Source organism: Canis aureus, chromosome 7, assembly GCF_053574225.1.
Source record: "Canis aureus isolate CA01 chromosome 7, VMU_Caureus_v.1.0, whole genome shotgun sequence".
In the NCBI taxonomy this organism is placed as follows: Eukaryota; Metazoa; Chordata; class Mammalia; order Carnivora; family Canidae; genus Canis; species Canis aureus.
Window position 1 is genome coordinate 49,928,911 of NC_135617.1, and position 15,651 is coordinate 49,944,561.

Genomic DNA, 15,651 nt, shown 5'->3' on the forward strand with positions numbered 1-15,651 from the left:
TAAGGACTTAGTTCTTGTTTTGGTTTGAAACTGTTCCTATTAATTCAAGAACTGTGGCAGAAGGCCTCAAAATTTCCTTTCATTCAAAAAAAAAAAAAAAAATTTCCTTTCATTCTACAAACCCATCACCCGAAACTCCTACTTTTAGTAGGTAATGTTTGAAAAGGAAATCTCACAAAGTTTAGTCTGACGAGGGGAGTGAAGAAAGTGAAAGGGTTTTGAATTCTCATTTTTCCAAAACATTATATAGTATACACGTTATAGCAACTAAACACAATGCAAATAAAATGTAACTATGATTAAAAATACATGGGAGAAAATCAGGCCCAGAATTAGAATTAGGTTACCAGGACTGGCATTTTTAGGATCTACATTTTTTTTCCCCTGGATTTCATTTACTATTTCATTTACTATTTCATTTACTATTATCTACATTTTTTTTCCCCTGGATTTCATTTACTATGGAGAAACCCACTTATAAATTACCATGGTAATATAACTGTATGTATTTCTGTTGATTTAAATTATTTTATTTGGTATTTCCTTCTGTAATGCTATGAGCCATTCATTATAAGCACCCTTAGTTCTAACAGAATTAGCCACCTAATATTAATCAGAGAGGAAGATTATTTACAAAATATCAGTCAACACATGTAATTCTACAATTTTCCACTTTCTATCATGATTTCAATTGAAATATGAAATTTGATTTGAAATGGTGTTAACTATAAAAATTATAGAAATTCCACAGAGACATCTGCTGGAATTAAAACCATACACTCTGAGTTGTATATCTATTACCTAATACACAACAAATAACAATTTTGATCACATTAGTTAATGTATCTAAGAAAAGTAAAACATTTAAAAATGTGTGTATCTAAAAAAAAAATGTGTGTATCTATATATTGTTAAATGGGTATAGTATAGACATATACATATCTATATCTGTCCACTTTATAATTAAGTATAAAGATCTTGTTTGCAATGAAACAGTAAACATCTGTTATTTTCTCCTGGAAATGGTATTTACAGTTTCCATGGTTACAATGAGGAGCCAAGAGGCATGGGGGCATTTTAAGACATGGATGGTTCTAAGAACTAACTCTGAAGGTGGATGACAGACAAGTCCTGAATTAGTATGCGATCACATCCTTAGATCCTTTTATTCTAAGATTTATCCACATATCCCTATCAACCACTTGCTCATTCCGATACTCTGGAAAAATTAAATTCCACAGCTTTGTAGTACAACCTGAAATCTGGCATTGTGATGCCTCCAGATATGGTTTTCTTTTTTAAAATTCCCCTGGCTATTCGGGGTCTTTTCTGATTCCACACAAATCTTAAAATAATTTGTTCTAACTCTCTGAAGAAAGTCCATGGTATTTTGATAGGGATTGCATTAAAAGTGTATATTGCCCTGGGTAACATTGACATTTTCACAATATTAATTCTGCCAATCCATGAGCATGGAATATTTTTCCATCTCTTTGTGTCTTCCTCCATTTCTTTCAGAAGTGTTCTATAGTTTTGAGGGTATAGATCCCTTACCTCTTTGGTTAGGTTTATTCCTAGGTATCTTATGCTTTTGGGTGCAATTGTAAATGGGATTGACTCCTTAATTTCTCTTTCTTCAGTCTCATTGTTAGTGTATAGAAATGCCACTGATTTCTGGGCATTGATTTTGTATCCTGCCATGCTACCAAATTGCTGTATGAGTTCTAGCAATCTTGGGGTGGAGGCTTTTGGGTTTTCTATGTAGACTATCATGTCATCGGCGAAGAGGGAGAGTTTGACTTCTTCTTTGCCAATTTGAATGCCTTTAATGTCTTTTTGTTGTCTGATTGCTGAGGCTAGGACTTCCAGTACTATGTTGAATAGCAGTGGTGAGAGTGGACATCCCTGTCTTGTTCCTGATCTTAGGGGAAAGGCTCCCAGTGCTTCCTCATTGAGAATGATATTTGCTGTGGGCTTTTCGTAGATGGCTTTTAAGATGTTGAGGAATGTTCCCTCTATCCCTACACTCTGGAGAGTTTTGATCAGAAATGGATGCTGTATTTTGCACAAAAACAGACACATAGATCAATGGAACAGAATAGAGAACCCAGAAGTGGACCCTGAACTTTATGGTCAACTAATATTCGATAAAGGAGGAAAGACTATCCAATGGAAGAAAGACAGTCTCTTCAATAAATGGTGCTGGGAAAATTGGACATCCACATGCAGAAGAATGAAACTAGACCACTCTCTTTCACCATACACAAAGATAAACTCAAAATGGATGAAAGATCTAAATGTGAGACAAGATTCCATCAAAATCCTAGAGAAGAACACAGGCAACACCCTTTTTGAACTCGACCACAGTAACTTCTTGCAAGATACATCCATGAAGGCAAAAGAAACAAAAGCAAAAATGAACTATTGGGACTTCATCAAGATAAGAAGCTTTTGCACAGCAAAGGATACAGTGAACAAAACTAAAAGACAACCTACAGAATGGGAGAAGATATTTGCAAATGACATATCAGATAAAGGGCTAGTTTCCAAGATCTATAAAGAACTTATTAAACTCAACACCAAAGAAACAAACAATCCAATCATGAAATGGGCAAAAGACGTGAAGAGAAATCTCACAGACGAAGATATAGACATGGCCAACATGCATATGAGAAAATGCTCTGCATCACTTGCCATCAGGGAAATACAAATCAAAACCACAATGAGATACCACCTCACACCAGTGAGAATGGGGCAAATTAACAAGGCAGGAAACAACAAATGTTGGAGAGGATGCGGAGAAAAGGGAACCCTCTTACACTGTTGGTGGGAATGTGAACTGGTGCTGCCACTCTGGAAAACTGTGTGGAGGTTCCTCAAAGAGTTAAAAATAGACCTGACCTATGACCCAGCAATTGCACTGCTGGGGATTTACCCCAAAGATACAGATGCAATGAAACACCGGGACATCTGCACCCCGATGTTTATAGCAGCAATGGCCACAATAGCCAAACTGTGGAAGGAGCCTCGGTGTCCATCGAAAGATGAATGGATAAAGAAGATGTGGTTTATGTATACAATGGAATATTACTCAGCTATTAGAAATGACAAATACCCACCATTTGCTTCAACGTGGATGGAGCTGGAGGGTATTATGCTGAGTGAAGTAAGTCAATCGGAGAAGGACAAACATATGTTCTCATTCATTTGGGGAATATAAATAATAGTGAAAGGGAATATAAGGGTAGGGAGAAGAAATGTGTGGGAAATATCAGAAAGGGAGACAGAACGTAAAGACTGCTAACTCTGGGAAACGAACTAGGGGTCGTAGAAGGGGAGGAGGGCGGGGGGTGGGAGTGAATGGGTGCTGGGCACTGGGGTTATTCTGTATGTTGGTAAATTGAACACCAATAAAAAATAAATTAAAAAAATTAGTTAAATTCCTAAATCTGTTTTTTCATTCTTAAAATTGAGTAAAGTATACCTTTAGGGAATGTGTTTCCATCCTTTCATTACAGAGAAATCAGCAGACATGTTAAAGACTAAGATTAGAAAAGCTAAATCCAAGAGTAAATGTTTTACAAAGGTTGGGATACCCATACTGGTAAACTATTAAATTAATGATCTCCCCAATGGATCCAACCTTAAATATATACATCCTTGTATAATTTCCTCTCACAGTGATTCTGGGTCTTGCCATGGGACTTTCTCTGTCCAAAGAGACATTAGCGAATGTGACAGACATAGACAATTGGTAAGTACATGAACTTTGGGGCTTAGCTACTAGAAATTCTGCTGTCACCATGTAAAAGACCAGGGTCAACCACTAGAGAGGACATGTGGAGGAGACTCATGTATCCCAACAAATAGTGCTTGCTAAACACCATTTTGGACCATCTGGCCTCAGCTGAGTCACTCAATGACAGTAGCTACTTGAGTGGCCCCCAAGTAAGATCATCAGAAGAACCACCCAATTAAGCTAAGCCCATTGTGCAGAATGAGCCAATAAATGGTTATTTTAAGCCACTACATTTTAGGGTTGTTTGTTATTCACGATAGACAACTGACATATTCAGTTATCTGGTAGGATATAAACCTTTCATGCTGTTGATATTGAAATCAGTAAATGATACCTAGAAGTGACCAATCATAGACATTAAAAAGCATACACTACTAGCATATGAATGAGTAAAATAGCAAATACATAAAACGTAATCAGAAAATATATTTAAAATGGAGTGGCAAACATAAGGTTTTCTTTGTTAAATTTTCTATGCTGGATTACTACTTTGTGCTGCATAGACAAAAACAAAAAAAAACCTGTGTATCATTTACTGAATATATATAACTCACCAAAGCATGATCTTCCATGAAGCATATGTTGGAAAATCTTGCACAAAGATTCTTCATTTTGTGTAGTGGTCCTACAGGTGCACTGTACTTGAAGGACTGTCCCAAAAGTACCAATGTAAGCTGCTTTGCAGTCATCACTTCCCGAGCAAGTGAGGTCCTGCTGGCTTAAGGTACTGATGCAGAGCTCATCTTCATGGCACTTTCTAATCATATGCTGCCAGCATTTTGACTGAAATGTTCTGTAGCGCCTCCTAGAAAGAATCAAGAAATGGAATTAGTCTGGATAATATTATCTCACAATAACATGTGGTACTGCCTCACCTAATGAAAGACTGGCATCTGACAAGCCTTTAAAAACCAATACAAGCTGAAAACAAAATTAGTACATACAAGCATCCTGATAGAGACTGTAAAAGTAGAGAAACCTCGTGAATTATTTTCCTTTTGTGATGAAAGACAGAGGCTAAGTTTAGGATTTCCTGGATGAATGATCTTTCACTACTAATTTTATTTCAATGGGTGATGATTTGCAATATAAAGTATATGGTAGAATTATTAGCAATATTTTTGAAGCAGAATGTGCTTTTCTGGCTAGCATTTGGCCACAGTTTCATAGAGTGATTTCATACAAGACTCTAGACCTTCCCAGCCCCTGTTCTCCCACAGATTGGGAGGTACTGTGCACTTGCTCAATATTTCTGAGCAGACTAATTAGAATTTACAAAATTCCTTTAGCTTCTCTGGCAGCAAGAGCTAATGTAAAGCAAAAATTAGTTTATTTAATGACTGAGATAATCCATTAGAACCACATCAATTCATAAAGTTTCTATATATTTGTGTTGTACTAGCTTTGAATGTAAGTCTGAATAATGTACAATAATTCATTTTCAAAGCTTTCAAAGAAAGAAGATATTCCAGTGGAATCAAGGATATTAATCTTTCTACTTAATATTTATCACCTAAAATTCCTTCTTACCCTTTCTTGAATAGATCATCATCAAATAAGCATGAAAACTCTCTGAGTAAATAAACATTTATCATGAGTGTATTTGTCCACATGCTACTCTTTTTAAATCCAGAACTATTATTTTTAATAATCTCATATTTTAAGTAACCTTAAAGGAATCAACTTTTTAAAGTCATGGAAAAAATTAATTAGGATCTATTAAAACTTATATTTAAGAAAATCCTACAAATATTTTGAGCCAGAAGAACAAATATGTTCTTTTAATGCAATTGAAGGTTATATAGAAAATATCATGTAAATAGAAGTATTGACAGTATGGATCATCATTTAGGAGTTGATAGAGAATAAATCTGGACCTAGGTGCCATTTATTCATTTTTAAATATGTATTTTGCTACAGTTAAATTGTGTGAGTTATCTACTCATGGAAGTTATTTCATTCAGAAAATTAGTTGTGAAATTCTGCATAAATGCTGAATTAAAGGATATTTTTAAATAAAAAATTATGAAATTAGTACACATTACCTACATGATTTGAAAAAAGATTTAAATACGCCCCAAAACTTTATATGATAGAAATTCTGTTTCAGGTTTAAACATTCTGATGTATAATGTTTCATTATCTTTATTTTCTTGATATTCTGCAATTTTCTATATTTTTGTCCAAACAATTATTTAAAAGTAGTTTTTTTTAATGGAATTATTTTGTTTTCATCTTATCTATTGATTTCCAGTTACATTGCAAAATGTAAAGAATGTGGTTGGTATAATTTCTGCACATGGATATATGACCTAATAAATCATCAGATTTTTAAGTATTCCATGGTACTTAAAATATTGTGTACATTATGGGGGTTTGCTTCTAAAAAGTAAGTAGAATTTATTTAAGCAAATACTTTTTTTCACTACTTTCTTGAGTTCATACATATGAAAATATAATGTATTATAATTTTCTGTAAGCACCTAAACATTTATAATTTGTAAAACATCTCATCTCTCAGTATACATCTATATTAGACAGAATTGATTGAAAAATGAACTTTATAGTGACTTCTTTGGCCTTTCCAAATAAATAAAGGAGTTTTGAAACCTATCATGTATTGAAGAATCTGGAACAGGAACTTAAGTTTTATTTTAAGACCCAAATGCTCTCCTCTCCACACATACAGACTTTTCAGCAAAAAAAGGTAGCAGATAAAGGGCTTAACCATCCTTACTGAAGAAGTAGTTTGTCATTTGGATTTTTTTCCATCTGAATTACATTAATAATAAGTTAATATAAATGCTAAAAGTCTCCCTAAGGCAAAATTCGCCTGAGAAAAATGACAGGATTTGTCTTTTTACAGTGACTGCTAATATTGCATTATATTTCCATCACCTCTATAAAATATTCATTAAGGGACTATTTGCACACAGTGAAAAGCAATCTAAAGTACATAGTTCTTATTCTCTGAATTAATCCATGAAAGACAGAAATTACACAAGAAGAGACATGTATATGTACATTAAAAATTATAAAAATTAATTGCAAGATACTCAAAGGTGGAGGGAAACAAGATGACATCTTTAAATGCCTCTGGTTTTGCAGACTGTGCACCAAACATTTTGGAGAAGTGGTTAAACCGAGGAGCCGTTATGGAAAAAAATTACCAACTTTGTACCAATCAATCTTAGAAGGTGTTGACACCAAGATGAGTTTAATTCAGGAGTGTGTGCTTCAGAATCCATCATGGGGCTTCTTAAGGACTCTAACAGCAGATTCATCACTTGCCATTAAAATACTTAATTTGATAGGAAAGTTTAGATATATGATGTTCCAAAAGTTGAATGCAAATAAGTTAAAGATGATAAGGTAGTATTCCTATGGTCTTGGCACTGGAATCAGGTAAAGCTATCCAGCTCCCCATTCATGGAGACTTCTGGTATTTTTACAGGGATTGCTTTAACAAAATTTTCCTGGCTGGTTAAAATATCACTAGTTTTCATTGTTACTGTAGATAGATGATTGACAGATGTAAATATTCTATTTGTGATATGATAAAAATAGTGTAATCAAATGTTTTCATCCTATTTCATTGATTACAGGAAATATCATTATCTTGTTATAACTAAAATAACTTGTTAGAAATTAAATTATTGTTTTAATTTCATAAGTATGTTCTTGTCATTGAGCTTAAGATGCATTCCAAAGCTATTAGGGATATTAAAATGTTTTAAAAATTTCATCTTAGAATCAATGAAATACAATATTTCACAAAATAAGGACTTTTGAGATATGAGTTTGAAAAATCTAAACTGTATCATAAAACATTTTTATTATTAATTTTATTATCACTCAAGAGATATAATTAATAAGCCTCAAAATAACTGATAAACTTTTGTAAAATAGGTCCTCAAAGAAGACTTTCTTAAGAGCTTTGGCATTCTATGTGATAAGTTAAAACAAAAAATACATCAATATTCTAGCACTCTGCTTAGATCTTTACCCATTATCTTACAAAATGTATGTTGTAGGAAAGCAGTTGTCCTTTTCAACAAATATTTATAAGATCTGGAGCTACTCTGAAAGTTGGAATGGCAGAGTAAAAAAATGAATATAGTTAAAAAGCTAAAAGATGTTTACCAAGAATCAGACCCTTCAGGCAGTTGATATTAAACCTTTCAGCTCATTTGTCAATGGTCGAAGCAAAGTGATGAATGTGATAATCTTTGCTCTGAGCTATCACACACTAGACTACTCTTCCACATTAAATGCTTATTTTTAATTTTAAATGATTTGCTATTTACGAAGTTTTATTTATTTAAATGAAATTAAACAAAACAATTCCTGATTAAAGGCACTGGGCAAATTGATATGAAGAATTATTCCAAAAAGAAGCAAAAGATGAATCCATAAATTATATGATTTAATGCTGGTTGTTTAAATAAAGCTCCTTTAATGTGGTAACATCAATGATACAAATCATTTTGATTCATCAGATTTATTCAGTATTCTCACTTTTTCCTGCATTTTTCTTACTCCTCCAAAGAGACCCACTTAACTGTGGATTTCTTACTAGACAAAAGATAAATACATCTTGAATATACAAGGAAATGTGTTAATGAAGACTGTAGTGAGGAAAAGAAAAAGCCAGTGTTGAATTAGAGTTCCCAAGAGTAATTACCTGCAAAGGTTCAGTCTAGTCTCAACTAGCAACAAGAGTGGAAGTTTTAGTAAGTGAGCCAGATCATTCATACCTCTGCTCAAGATCCTCCAGAAACCTTTCATTTTACTGGGAGTAAAAACCCAAGTCCTTAGTGTCCCTCTAGGTCCTATATGACTGAGGCCTACTTACCCCCCATTCCAGTTAAATGTCTAACTACATCTCCTATTGCTCTCCTCCATGTAGGCTCTACCCTCATTGCTTTTTGAACAGGTCCTATTTCTTCCTCACCACTGGCTAACTTGTTTAGTATTTCTTTTTTCAGATGCATACTGAGAGAGGCTCATTCTCCTACTTCTTTAAATCTGGTGAAAAGCTCCCTACTGGGACCACTGTGTTCACATTGCAACTCTTTCTGCCTCTTCACAATGCCACTTACTCAATTCTCTCCCTTTGCGTGTTAATCTCCACAACACTCATTACCTTATAATGTACATTTCACTTATTTATTATGTTTCTCCCACCACTAGACCCCAGGGCAAGCATTCTTGTCTTGTGTGCACTGGTACCTAGAGAGTAATAGGCGGATAATTATTTATTTGAATGACAAATAAATGACTAACATTGCTCCCCTGAAAATCAAGCGCGTGAGGTTGGGAAGAAGAAAATGGGTATATTTCTGACATAATGGCATACATGTGGGCTGAGATGGACTCAAGTTACCTTCTCCTTCCGGATCTCCAGCCTATGAGAGAAAGGTTCAATTTGAAGTTTGAAGAGCTGCCTTATCAAAGCTCTCTGACATTTAACAGCCTGAGGTAATCATACCAAAAAACCAAATTAAACTGACATGCCAGTCAGGTCTATTTACTAATTCATTAGCCTAACTTGAATATATAATTTTAATGATGCTGTTTCATGGCTACCAAATCCTGACACATTGAATTCGCTTATTCCAAAAACCTGTTCTGCATTTGAATTTCAAAAAGGATACTACACATGTACTGCATATTCAAAAATATGAGTTGTCTGGCTTTGTTTACGTCATGTTGGATGAGGGTGGGAACTCTAGCTAATGTAATGAGATCAAGTGTTAGGACTGGACTGTAACAAATAAGGTGCCGAAATAAGAAACTAAGGTATGCGTGTTTTTACTCACCTGCATAATTCATCATTTCGGCAGCTGTGAATTACATCGAGGCAAGAAGGGGGTGGAACGACGTTCACCGCACATGGCTTGCTGTGAAGAGCTTCTTTGGACTGCTGACAAGGTATATCAGATGGAGCACAGTCACAAAAAGCCAACATCTGGGCAATGTTAAAAGGCATATTTTGATAGAAGAACCGTATGGCTGCTTGGCAGTGTTTCACATCACACAGATTTCCATTTGCTGAGCAAGCTTTAAGGTAAGCGGCCAACTGTGTGTTACAGACCACATCCCCTACACACGCCTCTGCCACTTCCAAACAGGACTGGATCCCTTTGATTCCTAAAAGCAAGGATATGTCCAGTTTGTGGAAAAGTAAACATGAATCTGTACATACAGAATCTGCAAAATGCTGTGAAATGTCTGTGAGCAAAACACAATGATGTACCAATGTGCTATTTGGGGCTAATCTTACTTTTTTTTTAAGAGTTAATATGAATTTACTGAGGCCTGAGTAGTGGGCTATTTGTATCATCTTTCATTTATGCTGGATACATATTGTGATCTAGATATGATAGGAAACATATAGGGCCAAAACTGAGTGGGAAAAAAATTTTTGAGTCCAAGTCTCTCAAATGTAAATAATAAATCTTCAGAAATTGCATTTGAAGTATATAGCTTATGGTGAGTTCATGGGCTCAAATCAAAATGATTTTTGTTCGTTGCATTTTTTATTTTGGGTAAAAATCTTGACTAAAGTTTCCACATAGTTGCAGTTATTACTATTATAATAGCAGTTGCAGCTATTAGTTGCAGTTATTATAATAGCACATAAAGATGTTGACATTTTGGAAAACATAGATACATGGGAGTGCTTTCCCTTTCCCCCGCCACCAAATGCATATATACAAAATTAGCATCAAGCACTTAATTTATGTGATCAAAATACTTGTGAAATTTAACCAAGATCTAATTTTTGGTTTTAAATGTAAAGTTTTCATTCCTCAGCATAACTGTAAATAGTTGACAGGTGGGCAAAACAATTAATTGCTTTGATACATGAATGGAAAAAATACAGTAATTTTGTTGCATTTTGCAATATTAGACTAAATTAAGAGCCACACAATTTATTTTGTATTGGCATATCTTTAAGAAAGCGAGTAACTATGTTTTAAATCATATTGCCTAGTATTTACAATGCAAATGAAAATTATAAATATAAACATTACCATGATAGGGAAGGGTAGTTAGATTCCACTTGTATTGATTATCCTCTTTCATGTTATCTAGAAGGAAAACAAAGAGACTAATTCATTAGTGAACAATTTTTTAAACTTAGTAGAAAAATGTGGGTCACATTTAGAAATGAATGATCAAGCAAAAATACATTCTAGCTCATGTAATACTTACTTAACCCTTGATACTCAAAATTAGTGACATGCAGATGAAGAAAAATACCCCCCACACCCACCCCAAATATCATTCCAGTGAGTTAAACAGCCCTGCTCTGAGGATTTAGTTACTCTAAGATTTAAACAAATGCTAACGACCAGGCCATGTGTACTGAAGTAAACAAAGAATCTGTCTGGGGAGAAAGAACAGAAGGAATATTGTCTGAATTGAAAAAATCCTTCCCGGTAGGGTCTTAATTAAATAGAAATGGAAATTAAAGATGATTTCTACCTCTGATTATTTTAGTCTTTTAGAGTTCCTAGGAATTATAATCAGAGAACTAGAGAATTGCATTGATGGAAGTGAACTCACTGCCCAGCTACTTCCAAACTCTTTCATTCAAGAAGCATTGGTTGAATCACTACTATGTACCAGTTTCCATACTGAAGATATAAATGTATAGTCCCTGTCACGGAGCATCCACAGCCTGGCATGGGATATAGAGATATAAACAAAATCCAAATAAAATATAAGGGGTGCTAATAAGCATATGCATAAAGTGATAGGGGAATAGTCTGATCAAACCTGCATTTTAAAATTAAAGCTGAATTGTTGCCATTGGCTATTAAGATTGACTTCTGTTGTGACTTCCTGATTCAATTTGTCTCTGAACTGCCTATCCAAATTCCCTGACTGCCCATCCACTGCACAAAAAAAGAAGGTACAATCACAAGAAAATTCTTTTTTACTCCCAACTGTGTCAGTCTTGCCAGACTCCCTGCATTGTTCCATCTGTTCTCACTATACATTGTTTCTCACTTTTATATCCATAATGGCTCAGCTGAAGAATCACAGTGTTTCTAAATCTACCCTCCTGTGTTTCTGAGGAAATCTGAGATGTTCGTTCTTCTGACTATCTCATATTGAGTGAAACCCCACAATCAAATCTCAGACAGGCATACAGCTTTTGTAACAGCTACAAAAGTCTAGGCTAGACCTCTATTATAGATTAGTATCTCTGCTTTGGGACTGATTGGTATAGCCATGCCATTGACTAAATATATTCAAGAATCTATCATTGAAACAAACACTGAATGTGCATACTTTTACTGAATTTTCATATGTCCCTCCAAAATTCACATGTGAAAGCCCTGTAACCTGCTGTGTGATGTATTAAAAATGGTGTCTCTGAAGTTATTCAGGTTAAATGAGGTTATAAGAGTGGGGCCTTAATCTGACAGGATTATCATTTTAGGAGAAGAGGCACAGAGAGCTTACTTCCTCTTCTCTCTTCATACACTCAAACACCAAGGAAAGGTCATCTGAGAACACAGAAAGAAACCAGGAAGTCCACAAGCCCAGGAAAGACAACTCTTACTAGAAACCAACCCTGCTGGACCTTGATCTGGAAGTCACAGCCTCAGAACTGTGAGGAGATACATTTCTGTTGTTGAAACCACTCAAGCTGTGGTTTTTTGTTATGGCAGCCCCAGACGACTAATATATTCACCATGTGGGTAATTATCATAAACACAACAAAATATTTATTTTAGCAGGGGAAAATAAACCCTATCTTGGATGTGTACTATTTTATATGTTATGAGTAATTTCATATAATTCTATGCACATTAAATTCTAATTTCATATGGTACATACATATGTATAGACACATTCTTCCAGGAAGATATTTTAAACTGTAGCTTAATTCCTGAAAAGCAGCTGAAGGGCAATATGTCACAGGAATAAATAAAAGATTGTACCAATCAGATCTACATCTGAGATAGAAGATCATATACATAAAAGCATACATACCATTCCTTCTTATTCATCCACTAATGTCAAAATATATCCAGAATCTGGTATTTTCCCACCTTGCTACCAAACAGGTCCAAGACAGCATACATTTCTTTGTTGACCTCATCTAGGCCATGGGCTTATTTATCATCTATAAGTGAATGAAGCCCTCTTGCCCAGATCTCACTTTGTTGTGTCATACATAGAATTTAGACATCAATGCCATACTGGGGCTGCCTAATTTGATACATTTACTTGGATATCTAATAAACATTTCAGACTTAACACATCCCAAATCAACCTGTGACTTCTCTGTTGCTCACTGAAGTCTCTCCTTCCTGTGGCTGTTTCCGTAGCAGTTAACAAAAATAATGAGAACCACATCCTTATAAAAATTAAGGACAAAAACCTCGGAATCAACCTTCATCTCCTTTTTTTTCTTACACCTCCATATGATTTACTTCTATCAAAATATATCCAGAATCTGACAACTTCCCACATGGGTCCATCATCTATCATTTTTTAATCTGTGTCATTATAAAAGCCTCCTACTTGGTCTTCCTATTGGAGCCTTTGCTTCTCTTCAGTCAATGATCAACATAAAATCCAGAATTACCCTTTTAAAGATAGAAATCAGATCATGATAATCTTTTAGTGAAGATTCTTCAATAATTTTCTGTATCACTCAGGAAAAGAGCCAATGACCTAGAAATGACCTAGAAGGAGGCCCCACCTGATCTTGCCCCTGTTTTATTTCTGATCTCACCTCCCACACCTCTCTCCCATATTCTTTCCTCTCCCTATGTGTCTCCCCTTAGCCCTTCCACAAACCTCCAGACACATTTCCAATTGAGGGTGTCTAACTCTCTCTTTCTTTTGCCTTAACTATTCTCTCCCCAAATATCTACAGGACTCATTCTCTTAACTTTTTAAATCTTTGCTTAAACATTAACTTAAGGATACAACTGTGTGGTCATTCTATTAAAATTAAAAATCACCTACTCATATCTCTTTTTTTCCTCTCTGTTTCAGTTTTCTCCTTAGCATTTATACTGTTTAAAATATCTATCTTAAGTCATTTGTCCTGTTAATTTTCTCTTTGTTCCCACATTGGATGCTATGACCCGCTACTAAGACACCTCCTTTGGTGACTCAGGCTCTCCTTTCCCCAGGGGCTGAAAGTATGGGCTGGGTGATGACTCACAACCGTCCTTTTCTAGGCATTGCCCTCATTCAAAGAAAGTTGCCACAAGCAAAGTTACAGACTTTCCCAGGGAACAGCTCATATACAAGCTCTAACCCATAGGAGGGGTTCAAGGATCAGGTCCCTTGCCTCAATGGCCAATCCAGGTCCAAACTTCCTGTGGGATAAACTAAGTTTGCTGTGGCAGCTGCACTGCATTTCAGCTTCTCCCTCTACTTAATCCTATTTCCTTCAGTTCCTTCTAACTTTTGTTCTTAAACCCCCAGCCCCAAAAAACTTTTGTCTGCAAACCTCTGTCTCAGATTCTGTTGCCTTGGAAGGTGATTCAAGATGCCCTCAATACAGAATGCAAACTCCTAGAGAGCAATGGTTTCTGGTTGTTTTGTTTACTACTTTTCCTACAGGTCTGAGCACATGGACTAAGATATGGTAAGGACTCAAAAGAAATACCTATTAAGTAAATAACCAGCATTTAACCACATTTTATCTATTTTTTCAATTTTTTAAATCATCTAAACAACAAGCTCCTTGAATGAAGGACAGGTGATTTTTGGTTTTGCTTTGTTATCCTTTTTTTTTTTTTTTTTTAAATCCTGCTGCATAGGACCTGGTACATTGTAAATGTCCCAGAAGTATTTGTTTAATGAGAGAATGAATGAATACAATTGACATTATTCTAAAACATTTTAGCATTTGGCTCTTTTGCCTCTTTGTAATCCTTTTTGGACATAGTCATGGCATTAATTTTTTATTCTTAATTTTCTAGGAGAAACAGGCAGGAATGACAAAGTAGGAATCAGAACTTAAATATTCTTTGGTTAATTCATAGTTAATGTTCCTAAATTCTTCTTTAGAATACCAACCTGAAAAAATGTCCTGTTTGAATCCATCTTTGTGGTCATCACTGACAGCTGGAACTTGATTCATCTGAGCATCCTGTATACAAATGTCTTCAAACAAACTTCTCCAAATTTCAACACATTCTACTTTTGAAGGGTCATTGCAATGACAATTCCACAATATCGTTTCTTTCAGACTTTCTCTTAATGCTGCACACAGGTAGCCTCCATCAAGGGTCTTGCATTTTTCTGATTCCTTTCCACAGGTTTTCTTAAAATTTTCGTACAACAGAGTACAATGTTCCATTTGTTGGCATATATGTGCTGCTATGACACAGTCGCTCTTTTTTCCAACCATTAATGATGTGTCTTTCTGATGGATCCATTGTGTGATATTTGACTGTCCAGCCAAATGTAAAGACAGAGCTGATTCTTCTATAAATAAAGTAATAAAGTTGAACTGATTTCAGTCTAACTTGTATGGACCTGTTGACTGGTAACTACATTTCGTCAAAACTTGGTATGATTAAAAATGGCTAGAAAGATATAAATTGTCTTGCCATCATCATCATGAAACATAAGTCAATAAATATTTTTAGTATTTCAATATGCTTTCATTTCCTCCTACTTCAAACAAAACTAGTAAAGACCTGTTAATTAGTTAACTCCTGTGATTAGTTTGGGCTCTATTCTTTTTTGGTGACTTTTCAGCATTTGTAATTCCTAACTATTTTCTCTGTGTCCCTTTCATTGACTTCAAAAACTCTTTCTATATTTTCTTTTCCTGTCTTTGAAATCTTTTTTTCTTCAAC

General features: G+C 35.0%; 1 protein-coding gene across 1 annotated transcript in view; it reads right to left on the minus strand.

Annotated features, from left to right (window-relative positions):
* The window catches only part of GFRAL (GDNF family receptor alpha like), a 49,925-nt gene that overhangs the window by 29,503 nt on the left and 4,771 nt on the right, over positions 1 to 15,651 (minus strand). Inside the window, exons 2-4 of the mRNA XM_077903589.1 lie at positions 10,840 to 10,896; positions 9,622 to 9,952; positions 4,354 to 4,604 (exon numbers count right to left, since the gene is read on the minus strand). Coding sequence (XP_077759715.1) covers positions 4,354 to 4,604; positions 9,622 to 9,952; positions 10,840 to 10,896 — 639 coding nt within the window. The remainder of the gene's footprint in view (positions 1 to 4,353; positions 4,605 to 9,621; positions 9,953 to 10,839; positions 10,897 to 15,651) is intronic.